Source organism: Montipora capricornis, chromosome 2 (assembly GCF_036669925.1).
Source record: "Montipora capricornis isolate CH-2021 chromosome 2, ASM3666992v2, whole genome shotgun sequence".
NCBI classification, from domain to species: Eukaryota; Metazoa; Cnidaria; class Anthozoa; order Scleractinia; family Acroporidae; genus Montipora; species Montipora capricornis.
Window position 1 is genome coordinate 21,922,586 of NC_090884.1, and position 20,146 is coordinate 21,942,731.

Genomic DNA, 20,146 nt, shown 5'->3' on the forward strand with positions numbered 1-20,146 from the left:
GGGATTTTACAGTACGGACCATTACCATGAAAATGGTCCGTTTCCGTATTTTTTCTCTCTCCCGGGAAATTCAAGTTGAGCAAAACACAAAAGTTTTTAAAAAGATAAATTATTTTTTTGATCACAACAGTACAATTACGGCAAGCGACATTTAGTTTTTCATGGAAAAGGTTACCTTTCAAAGTTCGCTGATGGAAGACGAAGGTTACGAACATTCACCAATCTGAGAAGTATCCGATCGCTCAAAGAAACTATGCGTATAATAAACAACTTGCTAACCTCACTTTCTCGGGACCGTGGTGGGGAATATTGCCCTCGGTCGTACTCCCACGACGTAGCGCCATTTTCCCGAGTACGGCCCTCCCGCTCGCTTATTAATCGGTTAGTATTTGCCGAAAGCGTTGCAAACTAATTGAAAGTAGTGTGTATTCTGTTATGATTTTTGCAAAATACGGGTACTGTCATCCCAGGTTATGAGCAGGTAAGTAATAACGAGTTGTGAGCTTACTTGTGAACACTCATTCGATTTGCGTTTTGTTTACAGGCTGTTGGAGTATATTGATGACATAATTTGCACCCAGAGGGACAAATTATCGCTTAATTCAGAGTGCACAATTTCTGGCAAGTCGCAGCCATTCGACACTGTTTGCATTGACCGGTAATTGAACTTGGTGACAGTTTACTTTTGCCGTAACTTGTGGGTTTTGACCAGTGAAATTTTATATTTTCCTCTCTGGCTCATTAAAGAGACCCAGTGGTACTACTAAGTCCCTGTTCCCTGAAAAACTCTTGATTTGGCAAAGAGAGATCATATAGGTATCGTAAAAGTGTAAGTGTTTTCCAGGGTTTAAGGGACTCACGTTCGTCGATTAGAGTTTTATTTGACGACGTGAAGGTAAAGTACTGATTCTTGATGATGTTGGATTACTGAACAATTATTCGAAAAATAATTGAAAAATATGCATTTTCTTAAAAGCAATTAATTTCTTCTTCACCTCGACAAAACGGCTTGCGGCCATTATGAGAAAACCTCTTAGGTGATTATCTCATAATCATTAATCACCTCAAGGGCAACCACTCAGCACAGAAAATTTTCAATAATCCTGCTGCACCTATGTAATTTACTTAAATCTCTCAGATAGTACGCGCGCTGTAATTGGCTAAATTATTGGGCAGTATTCTATAGACATTGCGGCCCGCTAAATTTGAAATTTCAATAAAACACTCTCTAGCAAGTTTTTCATGTCTTTTCTGTTGCATAAACATGTAGAACGGTTTGAATCTTGCGAGCAACTATTTTGAAAAGCCAAGGAGTTTTATCGTTTTTCAAATCTTTATGGCGGTTGAACCTTCGCTTGCCTTCAACAAGTTTTCTTTCCCGCGTGGCTGATTCGCGCAGAGATTTTGCCGTTACGTACCCTTGTTTTTCCGCTTAGATTTATGGCCCGCGTGCTTCGCGGTTGGGCCGAAAATCTAAGGGGAAAAACGCGGGCCTTAATTTACAGTACGGCACTTGAACTCGGCTAGTACGAGGTATTTAGCGAACATGTAGGTGTGCGCATTCGGTCTACTCTTTCGATTTCGTCCAGACTCTACTGATGTCAAGTTAGAAGTCCGCATGAATGTTCATATCCTACTGAATGTTTTAATTGCTATATCAGTGTTGCTATTTGGCTTCTTCCCATATCACCTTCGTTACATGTAGCGGGAAGGTGCAGGATTTTGACCGCGTGGCAATATCAGTCCCAGTAGTGTAGCGAGACAATTGTTTAATGTCTTAGATTCCACGAATCTTCTGTCCTGGTCGATTATCCGAACTAGCAATCGCCGGAAAGGTCGTTGGTCCGACTCCTGCAAGGGAGCATTCGGTTTTTTTTCCGAGCATCCCCGAGTCACCATCGAAAAAATACATCTCTTCGTTGTCCAATGACTTTCAAAGAGTATTTTAGAAGAACCTTTCTCGCACATGCGACATGCAAGAGGCTGAAGGAATGATGGGAATTTAAGAATGGGCTTAAATGGAACTCATAATAATTATCATGCCGGAGATAACAGTCAGTCAGTCACTCTCAGACTGTTTGTATAAGGTTCTTTTCCCGGATGAGATGGCAAACACGCATTCAAGCGCTGCAAAGATTCTCTATCCCACGTCTTGTCACCTAGTGATGAGTTGTTTTTAATTTAGCTCTATTGCAACTGGCTGACTGTTTCACGTTTATTTGAATGATGGCTTTATTCCTTTTAGTTTATACGTGCAACTAAAGCCTCTCTTCTGAAGTTGCTTCCGAATTAACTACGGCGTTTGCTGATAAGTATTCCTAGTCACTGTGATCGAGCCAGTGCTGTTACATTCATTGTAAATCTGGCCTAAGTACCAGGGCTACGTTTAACCTCTTTGTATGTGCAAGACTTTCCTTTCCTGCTTTTAAAGGTGCTTTTTCACCGTTGGAGAAAGAGGAATTTTCATTTCGTTTGCACGATTCCCCAATAAAGCCTTTCAACTTACTTCAAATATTGCATCACGAAACTAATTAGTTAAATGTGAGTTTTATCGTGTTGCTTACAGGGTTCTTTTTGTTGGTCGCCTGTGTCATTCATTGATTGCACAGTGTCGTCACATTACGCTTGTCGTGGATGGAGGCAACGCAGCAGATTACAAATCTAGAGCAACAACAAGGTTAGATTTTTGTTCATGTCGTTTACAAGAATCTATAAAAGAGAGAGCTTAAAGGAGCTTGGTTACCAGGTGGGCATGCGCAGTTTGAATACGCAAGTTACCTTTTGCATGGGCCACGGAAAAGTCTGTTTTCCGCCATCCATTAATTTTTTTTTAGACGGGGAGACAACGACATCCAAGCGGATCCGGTCGCTTTCCTTGCCATCAGCACTTTAACGAGAGTCAATTTGGAAAAGAACCAAGCACATAGTAGGGGGCTAGGGTTAGAACATCCCATAATGTCTTTCGAAACAAAAGAAATCAAAATGGCAGCCGCTGCTTTTGCTTTATAAAATGAATGGAGTTGGACATCGATCCAACCTACGACAACGCCGTCAAATGCGCACAATTCATTTCTGCCATTTGCGACAGCATAAAGTCTGCATGATCTTGTTGACCTGATGGAATCATTGAAGTACGCGTCTATTATCAATTATGAAGTTGTTTTTTTTCTTTTAACTCCAACACGGAAATGTTAAAAAATAATAAAATAAAATAAAATTATGAAGTTGTGTATCTATTCCGGTTTTTAAGTATTTAAGTTCTGCTTCAATTTCTTTCGATATTCAAACTTGCCAACTACAGAACAAAAGAACCCTTTGTTTTGCCATCCAGTAAGGCTCTGGTTGGCACATTGATATCAATAGGTGACGTCATCGATATCTACGCTATAGGTGCTTCCAATATTTTAAGCTGTGCTCCTAACATTTTCAGCTTTGCGCCTAGAAATATACACCTGGTAGCACAAGTGCTCCCAAAGCCAAAAATAAAGTTTGAGCCCTGACCAGGCATTTTTTCTGGGTTTACTGTGTAAGGCGCTAAATTATATAGCTACAACTATTTCCTAACGATTTACGTACCGCTGCCACCATGTATCAAGCGCGGTTCACTAACAGGGAACACAGATATTTAGACAGAATCAAGTCAATGCGAGAGATAAAGACACGTGAGAACATTAAAAGTGATGACACTGATGACAGATGAACCATACCTACTGTAACAACGATTTTTACTTTGACGAGGAAGAGAACACCACAAGGCAATTGGTTTAATGGGTAAAATTAATGGCCCTTAGCGCCCCGCGTATGAATTTTGGTACACTTCTTTGCCGTTCTCGTCCTGCAGCTGCCGGAAAATAGTGACCTTAAGATCTAAGACGGCGACGGCGACGGCGACAGCGACGAAAATGCCATAAAAAAGTGGAAAATAATCGTGCTGCACGTGCGGCACGCATTTTAGCTCATATTTTTTTTCTGCACAACAACGACGTGAAGTCACCAAATTTGAGGTTTTAGGACAACGTGAGCATACACATGCAGGGGACAGCTATTCTTAGAGTTATTTTCATAGAGTTATGTCGTAGAGTTAGAGTTAACGACTGCCAAAATCCCGAATTCAGGAATTTGACAGTCCAAAATCTTGGTCATAACTCTACTGAAATAACTCTATTGATAGTTAACCTCACAAATGCGAAACTTTTCTCATCTATTTTTACTCTGAAACCGCTGGTACCAATTTATTTTGAGGATGCTTCGTCCACACTGTACGACGTGAACGGAATAGTCGCGAAAGACTTGCGATAGTGCAAAAGTTATATTTTGAGGTGATGTTTTCAGCCACGTCGCCGTCGTAGATCTTAAGTTCCCAATCGAGCGGAGGACGTGTGAATTTTGACTTCTACTGCATTCATCGCAGTTTTATTCCAAGAAAGTTTTTATACGCTTTCCGTGGCGATCGACTTCGAATAATCGCGAAGTGGTGTTTTTTTTTTATTTTTTTTTTTATAACGTTCCCGAAGCCATCCTCGTCGTCCTTGCTTAAGGTAATTCCCTTGAAATTGTTCTACTATCAAACGTTTTTGGAAACTTGACATAATTAACATTCATGATATGAACATTAAAAAAATGCAATTAAAAAATGGGGTCACCGTGCTTTTTTACGCGTCAGCAGGCTCATAAAATGGGTTATTTTTACTGATTGCGCGTTAAAAATTCGAATCACCTTCATACAGAATTAAGTCTTGGTTACTTAAAATTTTATTTTGAAAATAAACCTTATTTTATTCACATAAGCAGTATTGCTTCATTTACGCCGTTTTTGATTGCCTGGTTTTAGGAATAGTGCACTTTTTGGGACAGTTCCGTGGTTACCTTTAAGTCCTCGCCTTGGCCGAAATACACCAAGTACGGAACTGTTTTCCAAAAAAATTCATGTTCTACTATCAAACTTTTTTTCTTCTTCAAATATGTTCTTTATTAGATTGTTCTTAGCAAATACCTGAAAAAAAATCGGGGGTCACCGTGCTCGTTTGAGAGAAAAGGAGAATTTTTCGCTATCGGGCTAAGTTTGAGGGAAATCTCTTGCGTTTTGTACGCGCACGTGCTAATGTACGCGCGCTAATGACGCGAAAATCGTGCGTAGTAAGCTTTCTAATGTTGCGTATAAACAACAACGTATCTTAAGAAGTTCATGTTTCTTGAATTTAGCAACAGAACTCCAAAGACCTCAAGCTCTCTGAGAAAGAAGGTTTGTGAATTTGTGAGAACGGAAACTTGAGTTTATATTGTTGCAACTTAGCAGGCTAGAAATCTATTACATTATTACAGGGCAGTGCATGAAATGATTTTATATAATGTGGGGTCGTGGGAGGGGGGGGGGGGGAAGGGGAGGTAGTGGAAGGTTGAGTGGCTGCTTCAGTCTTTTTCCCGGGTGAACACAACGTCCTAACCCTAATACAACCCTAATCCTATAAATCTTCTCTAATAACTATTTTTCTGGTCTAGTTTAGTCTTCAATTTGTGCCAAATTGACTTACAGCAACACTCCAGACGCAAACGATTCATTTGTTTTGTAGGAGGAACAAGACAACTTCAATAACATGGCAGAGCTGACAAAGTCTCTGAGAGAGCGATACTTTTCTGCATACAGGTAATACGCAGTTATCTTTGCGAAAACGTTTGAGATTTAAAAGTGTCGTGTTGGAATCTTTTGGAATGTTATATTTTGATTTTCTAGACTGCCATTAATCCACTGTTCTATTTTCATTGAAACGCCATCCCTTCGTTAAAGAAAAAAAAACTTTGCTGCCTTACACCCAAACTCCAGAGTTACTTGAGTAAACGATATAAAATAGAGGCTAAGCAGTTTATTAATACAATCACGCAACTGAGGTTCTCAATTTGGAATTAGAAATAAATGCTTGTTCACTAATAGGTATTTGGTAGCTCACTGCCCAGTGTTTCAGTGCTGGCTTTCGAGATCATAATCGTCTGATTTACTTGCTTATTACCAGAGTTAGAACCTTCGTGTCATCTCGTAACTGATGCTGGTGATGCCATGACATTTTTTCCGTGACCGAATCACTTGTTCCTTTTCTCTCTCTGTTGGCAGGTTATGGAGAGATTGGATCTCCGTTCAATTCTTATCTTCACTGGAAGCGTGGTTGCTTCTTGGTGGCCACTCTATGCCTTTGTTATCAATGACTGTGAGTCTTATTTATCATAATTCTGTGCATATATCATTGCGCTGATCTCATTTTGCAAATCAGAATTTTTTCCGCATGCATCACCAGCACAACACAGAATTAACCCCATCTTAAAACTGTTTCAACACTTCCATAAAACTGTACTGTATCATCATATAGCTAGGACGTTATGATACGATTTGAAAGCGGAGTAATTGTTTAACAAGATGCGCTCAATATCGTGGCGTTGTAAGCTACCATGGAAACGGGAGAGCCACCTCAAAACATCCAGTATTTTGCCTTTAAATGCGCATATTTCCTAAATGAACCCGTTTAACCGCCAATTTTAGTTTCTGGGGAGGTATAAGCCAGTGAAGCTGAAACTCTTTGCAAACGTCAACGAAGCTCTCTGGAGCGAATTCAGAGCCACCTTCACTTTAGGAAAATTTAAGGTGGCCTTGAATCCGCTTCAGAGACTTTTTACTTTGCAGAGAGTCATATCGTCTGCTAATCTCACGCGTCAGAACGTACAGTTCGGTTCTCTAAACAGGTTAGTAAGAACTAGGTATTTGCCTGTTCCTTCACAAAGTCGAAACGAGGTTCTACCTTCGGTTTCGAAGTTTGACTTTTTTCCTAGCGTTGGGCTCATTTCCTGTGGCAAAAGCTTTTAAAAATTAATATGAAACTGATCTAAGTATTTGCGTCGTCTCATAATATTGATACTTCTGGCAAAATTATGTTGGTCGTGGATGACAAGTTTGTATTTGAATTTCAAGCTACTGCCTTCGTCATCATCAATATTGACTTTCCGTCGAAGTTATACAAGGTAAGGTCATTTCTTTATAAACCTTTTTCTCAGAACTGGGAAGAAATTAAGATTGAAGAGGAGTCTGAGGAAGGAAAGAAAGTGGAATCAGTTATACGAGTACCTGCTCAGGTAATTTGAATTTTGCTTGATGTTGCCATTCCATTATCACGAGCGACTTTAAACAAAGAAGATTGTTACAGCAATGACAGCGCCACATAATAATGGCTTTAATGTGGAAGAAACAATCGTGTTGCACCTGCGACATGTATTTTACTATATTGATTTAATTTCCATACTCAGCAAAATTTATGACAACGTGAAATGACCAACCAAGGTCAGGGTTAAGCTTTTTGAAAATAACGTGAGCACGCGAAAATGAATATTTTATAGTTTATTGTATAGATACTGATGAAATACTAAGATTTCCTTTTTCTAAAAAAATCATATCTTCACCTCGCGTTGTGAAGATATTTTATATACATTTCACATGTTTGAATATAGGTGTCGCCGTGGTAACTAACACGATTATCCCATGAAAAGCGAGCTTCCCCTCTCTCGAAAGATACTTTTTTGCTGTGATATACTTTTTCTCTACTACATTATCATTTTCATGGCTCAATTTGACATTATCATAATTTGTTTTTCATAACTTTCTCATTTAGTATCTCGCTCACTCTTGAGAGATACTGTCAGCACTCCAAGCCATAAAATTCGTTTCCCCGAGCGGCCATGTTTATTTTGCAAACATTCATTTCAAATCAGTAACATCATAGTGTATCCAATATGCGAGTTTTTGAAACTTGAATGAGATGGAATTTTTAGGGAAATATTTTAAAATAGCTCCATTTGTTAAAAAAGTGACGTTGAGCAATTCTTCTTAAAGAACTTTCAAATTGATTATTCTTCAAAAGTTAAATTCCAGTGTTTTACCCAGTTTGTTTCGCCGTGATCCTTTTTTAATCCTTTCTTTAGTATCCATGTTTTTATTGCATATTGATCTAACGGCAACTGCGGCCCTTAGAACCAAGGAAGTGCTGACTTTATCAATAAGAAAGAAACCTAAATTCGAGACCATACCAAGTAAAATAAAGAGCGGTAACCTTTCGATATGCCTCTATCTGCCTTTCATAGTCACCCATTCCCAGGTGCAATCCGTGCACTTGAGGGCATTGGCGATGTCTAATTTATGGACAGTTCTTTGGCGAAGAATGTGCGCCGTCTGAAGTAAGGGTATTTTCTGAAGTTGTTCCGCAATGTTTAACATTCCTAGTTATTCTTCGGACATGAGCATCCATCCTTTGTTATCCCCTTTTGATGAGACCAACGGCAAGGGCCCCGATTGCCACTGGAATATTAGTGGTTTCATGTTCAACAACCTCCCGACGTCTGTCTTCATCTCCTTGAATTCCGATAGTTTATTTTTTCCCTATTTTGTCCAGACTCACTTTCCTTTTTTCAAGGTATGCTCGCGTCAAATCATGATACGTTCATTGTTTCTATGTTGATTAACAAAGATGTCTGGTCTGTTGTGCGGTATGCTTCTGTCTGTGTTGATTGGCTTATCCCAAAAGGACCATAATGGTTTTTGCTTGATGTTCATTCCAGTAATCTTTAGGACCTGTTCACATGGAGGTGGGGGACCCCGAGTAGGTGAGGTACCCCGCCTAGGTGGGGTGACCAATCTCTCCATACAATCTCTCCTTTTTGTATGATTGTGTTCACATGAGAGGTGGGGTACCTCACCGAGGCGGGCTACCCGGTCACTCAGCCGGGCCGGGTAACCCGCTCAGGTGGGGCGAGTTTTCTCCATGTGAATGCTAAGGTGCAAATGTACCTCGCTTGACTGGGGTGATGTTCATTCGGGCATTTATCTTTAGTTTGAACGTTTGGAAACCTCAACCCAGCGACCCGGGCCTTTTCATATTGCATGTGAAGGCTCGCTTTTCTTCACTACGGGAAGGCGGGATACCTCACCTAGTCGATATGTTATAGTTCTTTCAAATGTTCCGGGGCCGGTTCCTGAAAGGTGTAATAACTCTATTCCAGAGATAAATGTGCTGGAATAAGGCACATTTATCCTTGGAATAGGGTTATTACACCTTTCAGGAACGACCCCTGGTGTACAATGGCTCCAACTCTGTTAAGTCTCACAGTGTATTCATTCTTGGCAAGAGTGGGACATGTGGCGGTGGGGTCAGTGTTTTCTTCTTTAATGGATTGTCTATGATCCCTGCCTGCAGGAAGACTGTGATCTTGAGCAGCGATTATCAATTATCATTATCCTTGTCATTATTATCGTCACCATTATTATGCTAACTCGATTGTCATCTTTTGCTTCTTTATCAAATTGAAGTAAATAGTTGTGATAACAGTTCCCATGCACTAATCATATTTTACCGGCAGGTTTCATCACATGTGACATCTTTGCTGTTCAGTCTTTGCCAGGAACTCAACAGAATCGGGGCGCATGCCCTAGACAGGTACCGGTGGCTCAGTTGGTTGAGTTGGTTGGTTGACAGGTACCGGTGGCTCAGTTGGTTGAGCACCGGGCTGTCATGCGGGAGGTCGTGAGTTCGACTCCGGCCGGACCAACACTCAGGGTCTTAAAATAACTGAGGAGAATGTGTTGCCTTTGTAATTACATCTGCAAATGGTTAGACTTTCGAGTCTTCTCGGATAAGGACTGTAATTTCCCGTCTCATACAACATGGCAAACCATACGACATATATTCAATGTCTAATTAATGTAGAGCTTTATTCTTCGGTCTTTTATTTGGCCTGCAAGGACGAGGTGCTGTCGCATTTACTTACTGTGGCGACCTACCGTTTTGTTCCTCAAGTTAGAACGGGGTTAAGATCCATTCTTGCTTTGTAAAGGGCCGAATCTGTTGTAATGCACTCGGATTAAGGGTGATCTTTTTATTAAAGCTGTTATGCTGCCATGCGGAAAGTTGTAACCCTGAAAAAAATGAGTGAAAAGTTAGTAAGGAGTCGATAACTTTCTAACTTATGCGCCAGTTCTCTAAGTTCCATGGCTTAGAGGCCACTCTTTATAGCAAGGTTTACTCCGGGGAAAGAGGAGGGGGGGGGAGTACTTTGCATATGAAAGGGGCGGGGATCCTCGTGGGAAATTATGAATTAAACCTCTAAAGGAAACCAATCTGGGCGTGGCCCAGGCTGTTTTTGTCCCCTAAAAGAAACTATATTTGCGACTTATTTTCTTCGCGTGCAACCCTAAACTCTCAGGGCTACATATGATGGCGTTTTGCCCAGGATACCCGAAGTGAGACCAAAATCCGAAATTTCCACCCCTAAGCAAGACAACGAGCATCCCCGCCGGGGGTTTACTTTTTTCCAGGAAATTATTACATGAGCTTGTCACGAATTTATCACGTGGAGTCTTATCAAGTCATGAGAAACTCATTCAGGAAAGGAAGTCAAGTCTTACTCAAAACCAAGCCCTACAGGTCACATTTGATCTAAAGTTCTTGACGGCAATCTTGGCGGGCCGAGGCGAAGATGACACTTCCGACTTCACCACTCGTCGCGAACAAGTTCTTGATTCTCTGGAAAGCTGTGTTGACCCGTTTGACTTGGATGTATTTACCCCTTATATTGCTGCAAACCTTAACCGGCAACTTCAGAGATGTGGGGTATGACTTAAACTTCAGTTCTTTTTCCATATTCGTTGTAAACTTACAACACCACAACAAAACGTTGAAGTTGATAGGTCATTTTGATTTGATTTCATTTTTGTAAATTTATTGTACCACATATGTTTCGTTAATTTATACAATAAACGTAATTTCATGCGGTACCATTTCAGGGCCTGTACAGAGATCTGAAGAGCTAATTCTGCGTATACCTTTGTTGTAATGACACAAGAATTCCGTCAACAATTCAGTACTGCAAATGCGGCCGTTGTGAAGTCCATGTATTACTAGAGAATTGACCGAATGCAAAAAGGCCGCCAACAAATTATTCTTTTGTCTTTGTGTTAATTGGCCTAATTAGCCTCGTTCACACGCGTAAAATTGAAAGAATTTAGGCTGTAAAACGAGGCTAGTTAGGCTAATTAACACAAAGATAAAATTATAATTTGTTGGCGGCAATTTTTGCATTCGGTCAATAATGCGTTAACATTTTGGGTTCAGGTCAATATTTAAAACAGTCGTGACAAATGTTAGCTATATACAAATACATATATATGCATTCTTGTATTTGTTTGTAGGTTTTATTTGGCGTCTTGGCAAGCCTGGACAAACATTCCACTCATTCCTTTGGAGTGACCCAGCGCCCCTCCTCAGGATCTCCAGACCAACACAACATTATGCCATTAGCTCCAAATCCTCCGCGATTCACTCTTTTGCCTCTCAGCTCTCATTCAACTTCGGGGATTGGATCTCAAACCGCAGATCACGTTCAGAAAATGGTTAGCAATCGAATAGTTAATGCGCATTCAGTTTGTTTGACTTGGATTCTAAGATATTTTACCTTGCGTTCAATTCTGCACGTAAGTGTGCAGAATGCGTGCATAGCTTTAAAGTACCTGGCATCTCTTTCTTGGGCCAACCAGGGAATAGCGCAGCCGTTACAGAGAATTGACCGCAACAGAGGAAGAGCTTAAACCTGACATCACTGGAATGTAAAATTTTGTTCACACAACCAATAACCGGCAAACAATAACCGGCTTACGATTATAGCAGTAAGAAAACAATCGAGTTCATGCGGACCGAGCTTCGAAATTCCAAAGGTGACGGGGATAATTTTCCTTGCAAAATGCCGGAAAAGCAGTTTTCACTTCCTGTCGTTTACGAGAAAAATGGTTTTTTTTTTTTCAGTCGGGTTTTGAATTTTTGTAAATTCGGTTAGTGAGAAAAAAGTTCTCTTACGAGTTCAAGCATGCAACTTTTGAGTTAACGAAAGTGCAAGCAAGCCGGTTTCCGCACAGTGGTCACGTGCTGTTGTACCCCGCCCATGCGGGATACGAGTCGATTCAGGGCACGTGGCCTCCAGCAATCAAATCTTGCGTAATATCCACGAAAAGTGGCCCTGCTTGTAACACTAGAATAGGTTGATACAACGGAAATAGTTTATTTGTACTAGACGTGAATTTGGAATTGCTAAGAAACCGCTTACGTAATTAAGGAACAATTTCCTCTAGAAAATAACAGAAAACTGAAGCTCCTCTGCGTATAAGTAGAAAATAAGATCGCTATAGGTTGGCCCAAATAGCAAGCAGACACAACGAGAGATATTCGAGACAGGCAATATCCGATGGAAAATTGAATATAAGTTAATGATAAAGTATTTTTGGGAACCCTTAAAGTTGTGAAGACTGTTTTTTAGACTCATTATTGTTCTCAAGAACATCAACCCCAATTCGAAGACCGAATCTTAAACCCAGTTGCTATTTATTGTATTTTTCCTATATGATGCATCAAAGAATTTCACATTTCCAAAATCATTAAAGGTAGCAGGAGTACATGATAATCGTAACAAGAAAAAGAGAGTCCCACAACCTTCCTCCGCTAAACGATAACAGGAGTGTAGAGTAGCCCCACGTTACAGCAACATTTATTACAAAGGATCAATAAAACTGAAGTGAAATATTCTGGAAGACGAAATGGCGACTTTTGGCTATGATCTCATTGCCTTGAGCAACTCTCTTATTCAACAGTCAACTGGTGAAAGTGTTCTTAAATATTAAGGTTGGCGCTAGTCAGTAAAGTAACTCTAAGGTATTTACGTAATCATCCAGTTTTGATCGTTTTTAGGAGTGTGCAAAGTAATAAATTTTGCGTTGTCAATATTTAACGATAATTTAGTGCAACAAAGCCAATTATGATTTTTCTACTGCTGACCAATATTAGTTTCCACATCATCGAAAGAGGAGTGTGAAAATTTTAACTTGCAGATAGATGTTAAGTGGAATCACTTGAGGCACAGATGACATTCGACAGTACGTCAATTCTTACTGACACGCGGTTTAAAACAGATAGTGCAATGAGACATTATTATATGACTACAATATGAATCAGCTCTATCTGTTTTTGAACGTCTTGCTGTTTATGTCCCGCTACCTTGATGCTGATTCGTACTTCATCCGAATGTAATGAAAACATGAACTGTTTAGCGTAATTAAGAACAACCCTCTTTCCATGCAAATTCCATATCTACTGATAGTTATTCAAGAAACTCAAGTTAGGTTACTCTTGAAACGTTTCTTGTTCAAATCTATTAACGACTCATTAAAAAATATCGGTTTCTCCGCCAAGCAGCCAATGTTATTGAGGTCCTTTGTCGACTAGTCACGTAACTTTTCCGCACGGGCGTTGTGCAGTTCATTCTTATTGTCACGGCCAGCAAATTTCACAATAATGAACGTTGGAAAATCCGAAGCATCCGTTTTGAAGTGAATTCGATGGTGATGGGTCCTAAGAGTGATAACCTTGTTGCGTGATCTACTTGTTGGTGTTGCGTAGATATGCTCATTTCAGATAGAAAACCCTCGTAACAATTGTACTGGGCACATTGCACGGCAGACGAAAGAAGACATAGAAGCCCTGTGTTGTCTTCGCTGTTTTATTGGAAGCTCTTGTCCTGTCAAATTTGATTTTTACGACCGTTTCTTTGTGTCTATTTACTCTCGCTTCTGAACGTTTATTTATATCGTCTTCCGTAATGTACATGTTATATTTATGCTTGGTAGAGGTCTTAACAATTATTTATGTGGTATTCAGAAAATGAAGTGGCCAAAACCTTCATAAATAAAAGATAATTTGCCTTAACTGAAGTTTGCCAATTGAATACACACATCACAGTGGATGGTTTCTTCAAAAAGTAAGAAAAAACACTTTTTCTACTCTATACATGCAGTACACTTTTATGAGAGTACAGAACGATTCATATTGTAACTGCAAAGTAAAAAGTAACTTTTGTCGCAACGAAACTGTTATCGAAAACACGGCAATTCCGTTTCTCTGTGTAAAGAAATCCATGTAAAGAATGATAAAAATGCTGTTTTGTTACCTTGGCTTGAATCATTTTCTTGATTTCAGGGACCTTCAAGGTCACAGGAAGAAGAAGCGAAGGGATTTTTTACTCGAACAGCATTCTTCAACCATCAGCAGTTTTTTAACAGGGATTTAAGTAAGCGTCAGGGACTAGTAGCAAGTTAGCTGATAACTTTCTTAATTGTAAATAGCAAGTTATTTAACAATGGAGAAGAAAGTCATTGCCCATTTCAGTGTGCGGGTAAATATGAGTTGGACAGTGTTTCGCGATATTTATTACCATGGGAAGTGAGCTTTTTAAGCGCTTAGACGACAATATTACTTGTAGAATTGGATAAAAATAAATTTCCGATGTAAAGGAAAAGCAATCCGCCTGATTTATCTTCACAGTGGCATTTGTTGTCCTTGAAAGTGAATATATTTCGTCAGTTGACTGGAAGGCAAAGTTATTCCTTCCTGAGTTTATGTTTATGCCGGATTTATAAAGCGGGAATCTTCCTTGAAGGCTTTTGTCCTAATCCTTTTCGCCAGCATTTTGAGTCGGTATGGATTTTCAAAATACTCTTTTCTCAAACATCAAATGTCTGTTTTTGGGTCTGATGAAACTTAGCACCTGCTGTTTGAGTAAGAAGAACAATTTTTCGAACAGGAAGACTTTATTGTCGGCGTAACATTTCTAGTCACTTAACTTACGATTGTCAATCGATTTGTTAACTTAAATCTCGTCTTCTTTTTGTTAAAGTATGCAGGCAGTAAATTTCTTGTATCCCGCGCTCCGTCGTTCTAGTACCCTCCCCATCTCCTCTTTTCTCGTAACAAGGCACTAATAGGCTATTTCCGAGTTCATGTCTGCCTCCTCTTCAAGCGAGTCTAAGTGCGAAGCTTTTCGTATGAAAATTAGTAAAGTAGAACTAATTACGATCACAAAAACTCGCTTTGAAGAGGAGGCAGACATGAACTCTTAAATGGTCTATTATCAAGTTAATGCTTCTGCGAGTATTGCTTGTGTTTATGTTTCGTGACTAGTTTAAACTAACCCTACTTGTGCATATGAAGACATAAGGAACCAAGTCGGCTTTGTGACACCTCTTTTACCATAACTCAACGAAAAACGAGATCTTGAGCAAAGGCTTAGGGCGCCTTCACGCGAGCTTGCGCGCTCTAAGGGTAGTTGTGAAACTAGATCGGTTCAACTTGAATAAAACCCGAAAAAGACAAATACACCAGTCAGTTTAGAAAAGATTAATTACTCAGCCTGCAATGAGTTAAATTTGATCGAAGAGTAGCTGAGCATGGGTTGGGGAGGGGGGATTGCAATCTCGACCCCAGAGCTCTTCTCTTGACTGAGGGAGAGAAGAGCTCCGAGGAACCCTGAAACAAAGTGTCTCCTCGTTGGTTATCGTGAAGAACAATCAAAAACGTCTCTAATTGGTGCATTCATGTTAGCACGAGGAGTGAGCAGGCGCCGTAGGGTTCAAATAGCCTTACGGCCAAGTTTCCCAGAGCCATGGGTCGATCCGAGGCTCTGGTGATGAGAATGGGGGAATAGGTGCTATTTGTGAAAACGCCACTGAGTTTGCGTATGTCTCTTGTGCTAATAGAAAGATTTAGCATCGCATGAAAGTTCTGTTATTCTAACCGTGTCTTCTTAGCTTTAAGGCAAGAAATGAGCTTTATACCGTATTTACTGGAATAAGCGCCGCCTTCGAATAACCACCGCATTTGGGACAAAAAAGAAAATAAGCGCCACGGTCCCAATGCGGCGCTTATTCGAGGAATTTCTTGAAATTAACAAAACACTGAAAAGTAACTCTAACGCAGCATGGGGAATTTCTTTGCATCAAAACCGATGTTCTTCAGTTCAAGGTGATTGTATTTCACTGCTCGTCCATTAATTAAAATGCCTCAAGAGTCAAATGGCGACTTCTATTAATTAATCTCCGTACAGAAATATTTCTTTGTGGCGTCCAACCCTCGAATAAGCGCCGCACTTGAGGCGCGAAAAATTAAATAAGCGCCTCGGCGTTTATTCGAGTAAATTAAAAGTTAAAGGAAGTTTTTCCTTGGTTTTGCCTGCCTGTTTGTGAATCATTTCTTATTTCCCGTTACAGCATACATCAAAGTCATGAACTGGTCAGCTCTTCTTGCTTGCTCGGTTGCAAGAAATACCCGGATTTATTTTACGAAGAATCGTTCATCTGACCTAATCTCTTGTTCCCTGATGCGACAGTTGCGAAGTTTCCTCGCATGCCCTCACTTTAACATTTAGTTCAAACGTTATTCTGATCATATTGAGTTGGGGAGAGCAAAAATCTTACTCTGGGAATCGTCAACATGGGTCGAGTTTCACCGAAGCCCAAAACAAAAGTTTCAGAAGATCAAGATGGACATTTGATAGTTTCGTTTGGGGTACATTGGTGTTGGTCCATTTAGGACCTTAAGCCTGGATTCAGAATAGAACTATTTGGCGTCCCATTTTCGTTAAACCGCAAACTTGAGCGGCGGAGACGTTACTGAATGATATAGGAATGAAACTGATTAAAATTAAAGTCTTCGCGAAAAAGTAGTGAATTAGCCGAGATGTTCTCTCCCAAAACAAGAGCTTGGAAAAATACTAGAGTCAAAGCAGACTGTTACACGGTCATAGAGAGACAAACTGTTAAGCACTGTTACTATGTGTTCAACAATTTCTTATTTTTGTAAAACAATTGAAAATGGTACTCTTGTTTCAAGCAAATGTTATTTGATGCAACCAAAGGCCATGATAACTTTTTTAATGCAAGTGCTTGAGAATATTACTTATTATTATCCCTTTTTAATGAAAAAAGATAAAGCTTGGAGGTAAAGCACTTAGCAAAGTCCTTTCAACTTCCTCCCATGTTCATTTTAAAATCTCTCGATCATTGTAGTGAATCCTGAAAGTGTTCATTGTAACCTTTCCAAACTGTGTACAGGTAGTTTATATATGATTACACTTATTCGAATTTTTAATTATGACATAAACTGACATCAATAGTTAATAGGAAAAATGCAATGACCCAGTTATGATCATAAGGGACACGACTAATCAACAACTGAAACCTTCGCTGCTCGATTCACGTCATCTCCCCCTTACAGACTGTGATTTGCATGGTCTATAATATATAAGTAGACCGTGGCAGAATTTTACGCCAAAAGAGTATCTGGCTTGTAAGACTAAAGAACGTAAGAGCTGGAATCTTTCTCTCAGTAAGTTATCTATTGGACTTTCTCACGATAAAAATGCCTACAAAGAATGGACAACATTGCCGATATCTACTGTTGAAAAGTCTTTTGTAGTTCAGTCCCATAGGCGTCAATGCCAGTGTATAGCTATTAAAGAAGGTAGTGTCATGTTCATATGGTATCTTAATCTGCCCCTGCTGCTGAAAAGTGAGAGAAAACCTATCTACATGATAGTAGTCGCTATCGTGCGCAGTCTTAATATCCAGGCTTCGTATGGCTGGGAAAATGATTGGAAATTTTTTTGGAGATGTAGTCCAATTTTCATTTGTTTGTTCTTTCACTCGTGCTCCACAAAATGGTCGTGTTTCCTTGTTATGAAAAATCAACTTGTCATGATAGTGATCGACCACTCGCATTATTTTAGACTTATCTCAGTGTTCCGTGCAGTTGTCTTGTTGCTCTGAATACGCGAACGATCTTCAAGGTAGCTTCAGTTACAATTTACTCTATTTTTAATCACACGAGCTTAAAATTGCGGGAGGGTAATTTTCAGCATTTCTCTTGGTTTATTTCGTTGAGGTACTTAAAAAAAACCGCGTGTTTCTGTTCGTGCTTACAAAAGTGGTTGCTGCAATGTACAATTGCTGGAGGTAGTGAGAGATCTTTTGTTTTCGTCCAGCAACGTGGCGGCGATGACGTAATGTGAAAACCACCTATATTTCCTGCCTGAGTTACTTCTTTGTCCGGATAGAGGAGGTATTCGTGCGGATCGTTTCAAATGGCGTCACTTCAATGGAATAAGGAACCAATATTGCACTAAATTTCAAGGTCATAAAACACAGTACAGGGCTGGATGTTTGGAACAGACGATTTGACTGGTGCAATTCACACTACGACTTTCCTCCCTTAAAGTACTATAATATTAAATCAAACTTCATAAACAATTATTGGCATATTGATGCTTGGTAAAGTACGAAAAGTTATGTGAAGTGTTGCTGTCGTGTTCGATTCTTTTGTGATCTTGTCTTTTTGCGACTACAAATGAAGAGTCTGGATTAATTCCACCATTAGGCTTATTTTAATCTCTGTAACAACTGACAAAATATTTAACCGTCATCAGTGCGGTTCTGGGGATTTAGAAAGAAAACGACTTATGTGCATGCACTCACAAAGTGGTCTCCACGGACCATTACTATTTTCCATTGAGTCACAATTTCAAGCTGAAAAAGTTTGAGAGAACCGGCCTGAAATTGTATAGGCCTATTAATCGAGGCTAAAGCTTTTTCTTTTCCTGTTTTCTCTGTCCTAGGGCTTGGATTTTGTTTTTCTTTTTTTTTTTGGCTAGAAATCTCAGTATCTAACTTCATGAATCGCTTTTTGTTTGTCATGCATCATTGTTTGCAAAACGCAAAGGGAAACACGGCTCACAGACGATTCGACAATACTACGCGATCTCATCGACGTCAATGGATTAAATCCGTGAATGCAAAGTCCAATATTGCAGCAATTGTAAGGCTTTGAGATAACATCAATGTTAATGACCTTGACTGCGAAGACCACTTGGGACTAAAAAAATCGAAAAGGAAGTACAGTCCAAAGGACGCTGATGTCACGAATTTCCCTTGCGTGGGTTATTGTTAGAAATTCCAACACAACCTCAAACCGCAGTTATCTAACTCGGTATTCGATGTTTTGTTCTTTTGACAATTTTGTGGGCCAGCAAGATTATTAATTGTCTATTAACAGTAACAAAGCCGTGATCTCGTTGTCTTGTTTGTAGTCAATAACAAAGAAAATGCATTGAAGTAAAGAACATTATCCGCGTTTGTGTTGATAGACCAACGCCGGTTGCTATTTTTTATTTTGACCAGTGATTGCAACATGTCTATAAACCTCTTCCATGGAATGTGACCAGTTTGCTTTTAGTGGATTTTTAAGGTCAGACGCTGAAACAACTATACATAACCGGTCCACAATTTTTTTGGAATCAAACTAAAACCAGTATGTAATTTCATCAATCATTAACAATTTAAAAAAAATAGTTAGTCATCAAGGAAGCTCTGGAGTGGATTGTGAGACCATTACAATAGCTCTTAGCTTTTGACTAGCATAATTACCCTTGTTATTTAAATGTTGGCCGGTCTTCTTGCCTCTTGGTCTATCCAAGGTTCTTTGGGCAGTTACCTCTTTCAAGACCCTTGTTTTCTGAAAAGGATTTTTGACAAACGAAAGCTACTGCCTGATGCAGTTCTCTCTGTGTGATGTTGTTGATGGTTCCACTAAGGCGTTATCCTTGAACAATGTCTTGTAAACAGAGTTCTTTATCACGCCTCCTAAGCTCAAGTGTCTTACGCAGCGCATACAATTAACAAGTTCTCAACAACTGACAGCAATTATTATCCGCGAATATGTAAAATGGCACATCAAAGCGAACCGAGTCTAATACCACCCAAAAGACTGCGCCACACTTTTACAGAGTCTGAGACATGGCTCGCTAGCATTCCTTGTAATCATTCGCCGAACACAAACCACCACTGGACACCAACTGTGCTATTTGAACTTCGAAGAACTTTCTGATTAAGCAATTGTATTTTAACCGGGTTGAATTTTGTAGAAGAATGGATCTTTGAGTGTGGCTAGCGTAAAAACTGACTATTCAAGATATATCGTCTTATTTTCTGCACAATGATCGGTGGTGATTCTCTCCAACCTCCAAATGAGAGATTTTGTTGTCCTTTCTTCTGAATTGTAACTTTCAAGTTTAGTAATCGATAGTTATTTCTTTATATGTTCTCTATACTGTTAAGAAACTACAATAAGAAAGTGAAAGCAGCCAAGAGAATCACAATTATATTTCTCAATCTCATCCTCGCACAATCTTACTTTCTTGATAGTATATTCCTTATGTATGAGATGCTTCAATATTCTCTGCTGTTGCC

The 20,146-nt window shown here is 39.6% G+C and overlaps 1 protein-coding gene across 3 annotated transcripts in view; it reads left to right on the forward strand.

Annotated features, from left to right (window-relative positions):
- The window catches only part of LOC138039076 (conserved oligomeric Golgi complex subunit 1-like), a 66,894-nt gene extending 52,527 nt beyond the window's left edge, over positions 1–14,367 (forward strand). For all 3 annotated transcript variants that reach the window (XM_068885245.1, XM_068885244.1, XM_068885246.1), the window contains 10 exons: positions 545–658; positions 2,567–2,677; positions 5,203–5,242; positions 5,571–5,644; positions 6,107–6,200; positions 7,039–7,116; positions 9,391–9,467; positions 10,346–10,640; positions 11,219–11,419; positions 14,049–14,367. In XM_068885245.1, the coding sequence (XP_068741346.1) occupies positions 545–658; positions 2,567–2,677; positions 5,203–5,242; positions 5,571–5,644; positions 6,107–6,200; positions 7,039–7,116; positions 9,391–9,467; positions 10,346–10,640; positions 11,219–11,419; positions 14,049–14,168 (1,204 nt within the window). In that variant the 3' untranslated portion in view covers positions 14,169–14,367. The remainder of the gene's footprint in view (positions 1–544; positions 659–2,566; positions 2,678–5,202; positions 5,243–5,570; positions 5,645–6,106; positions 6,201–7,038; positions 7,117–9,390; positions 9,468–10,345; positions 10,641–11,218; positions 11,420–14,048) is intronic.
- The last annotated feature ends 5,779 nt before the right edge of the window (positions 14,368–20,146 follow it).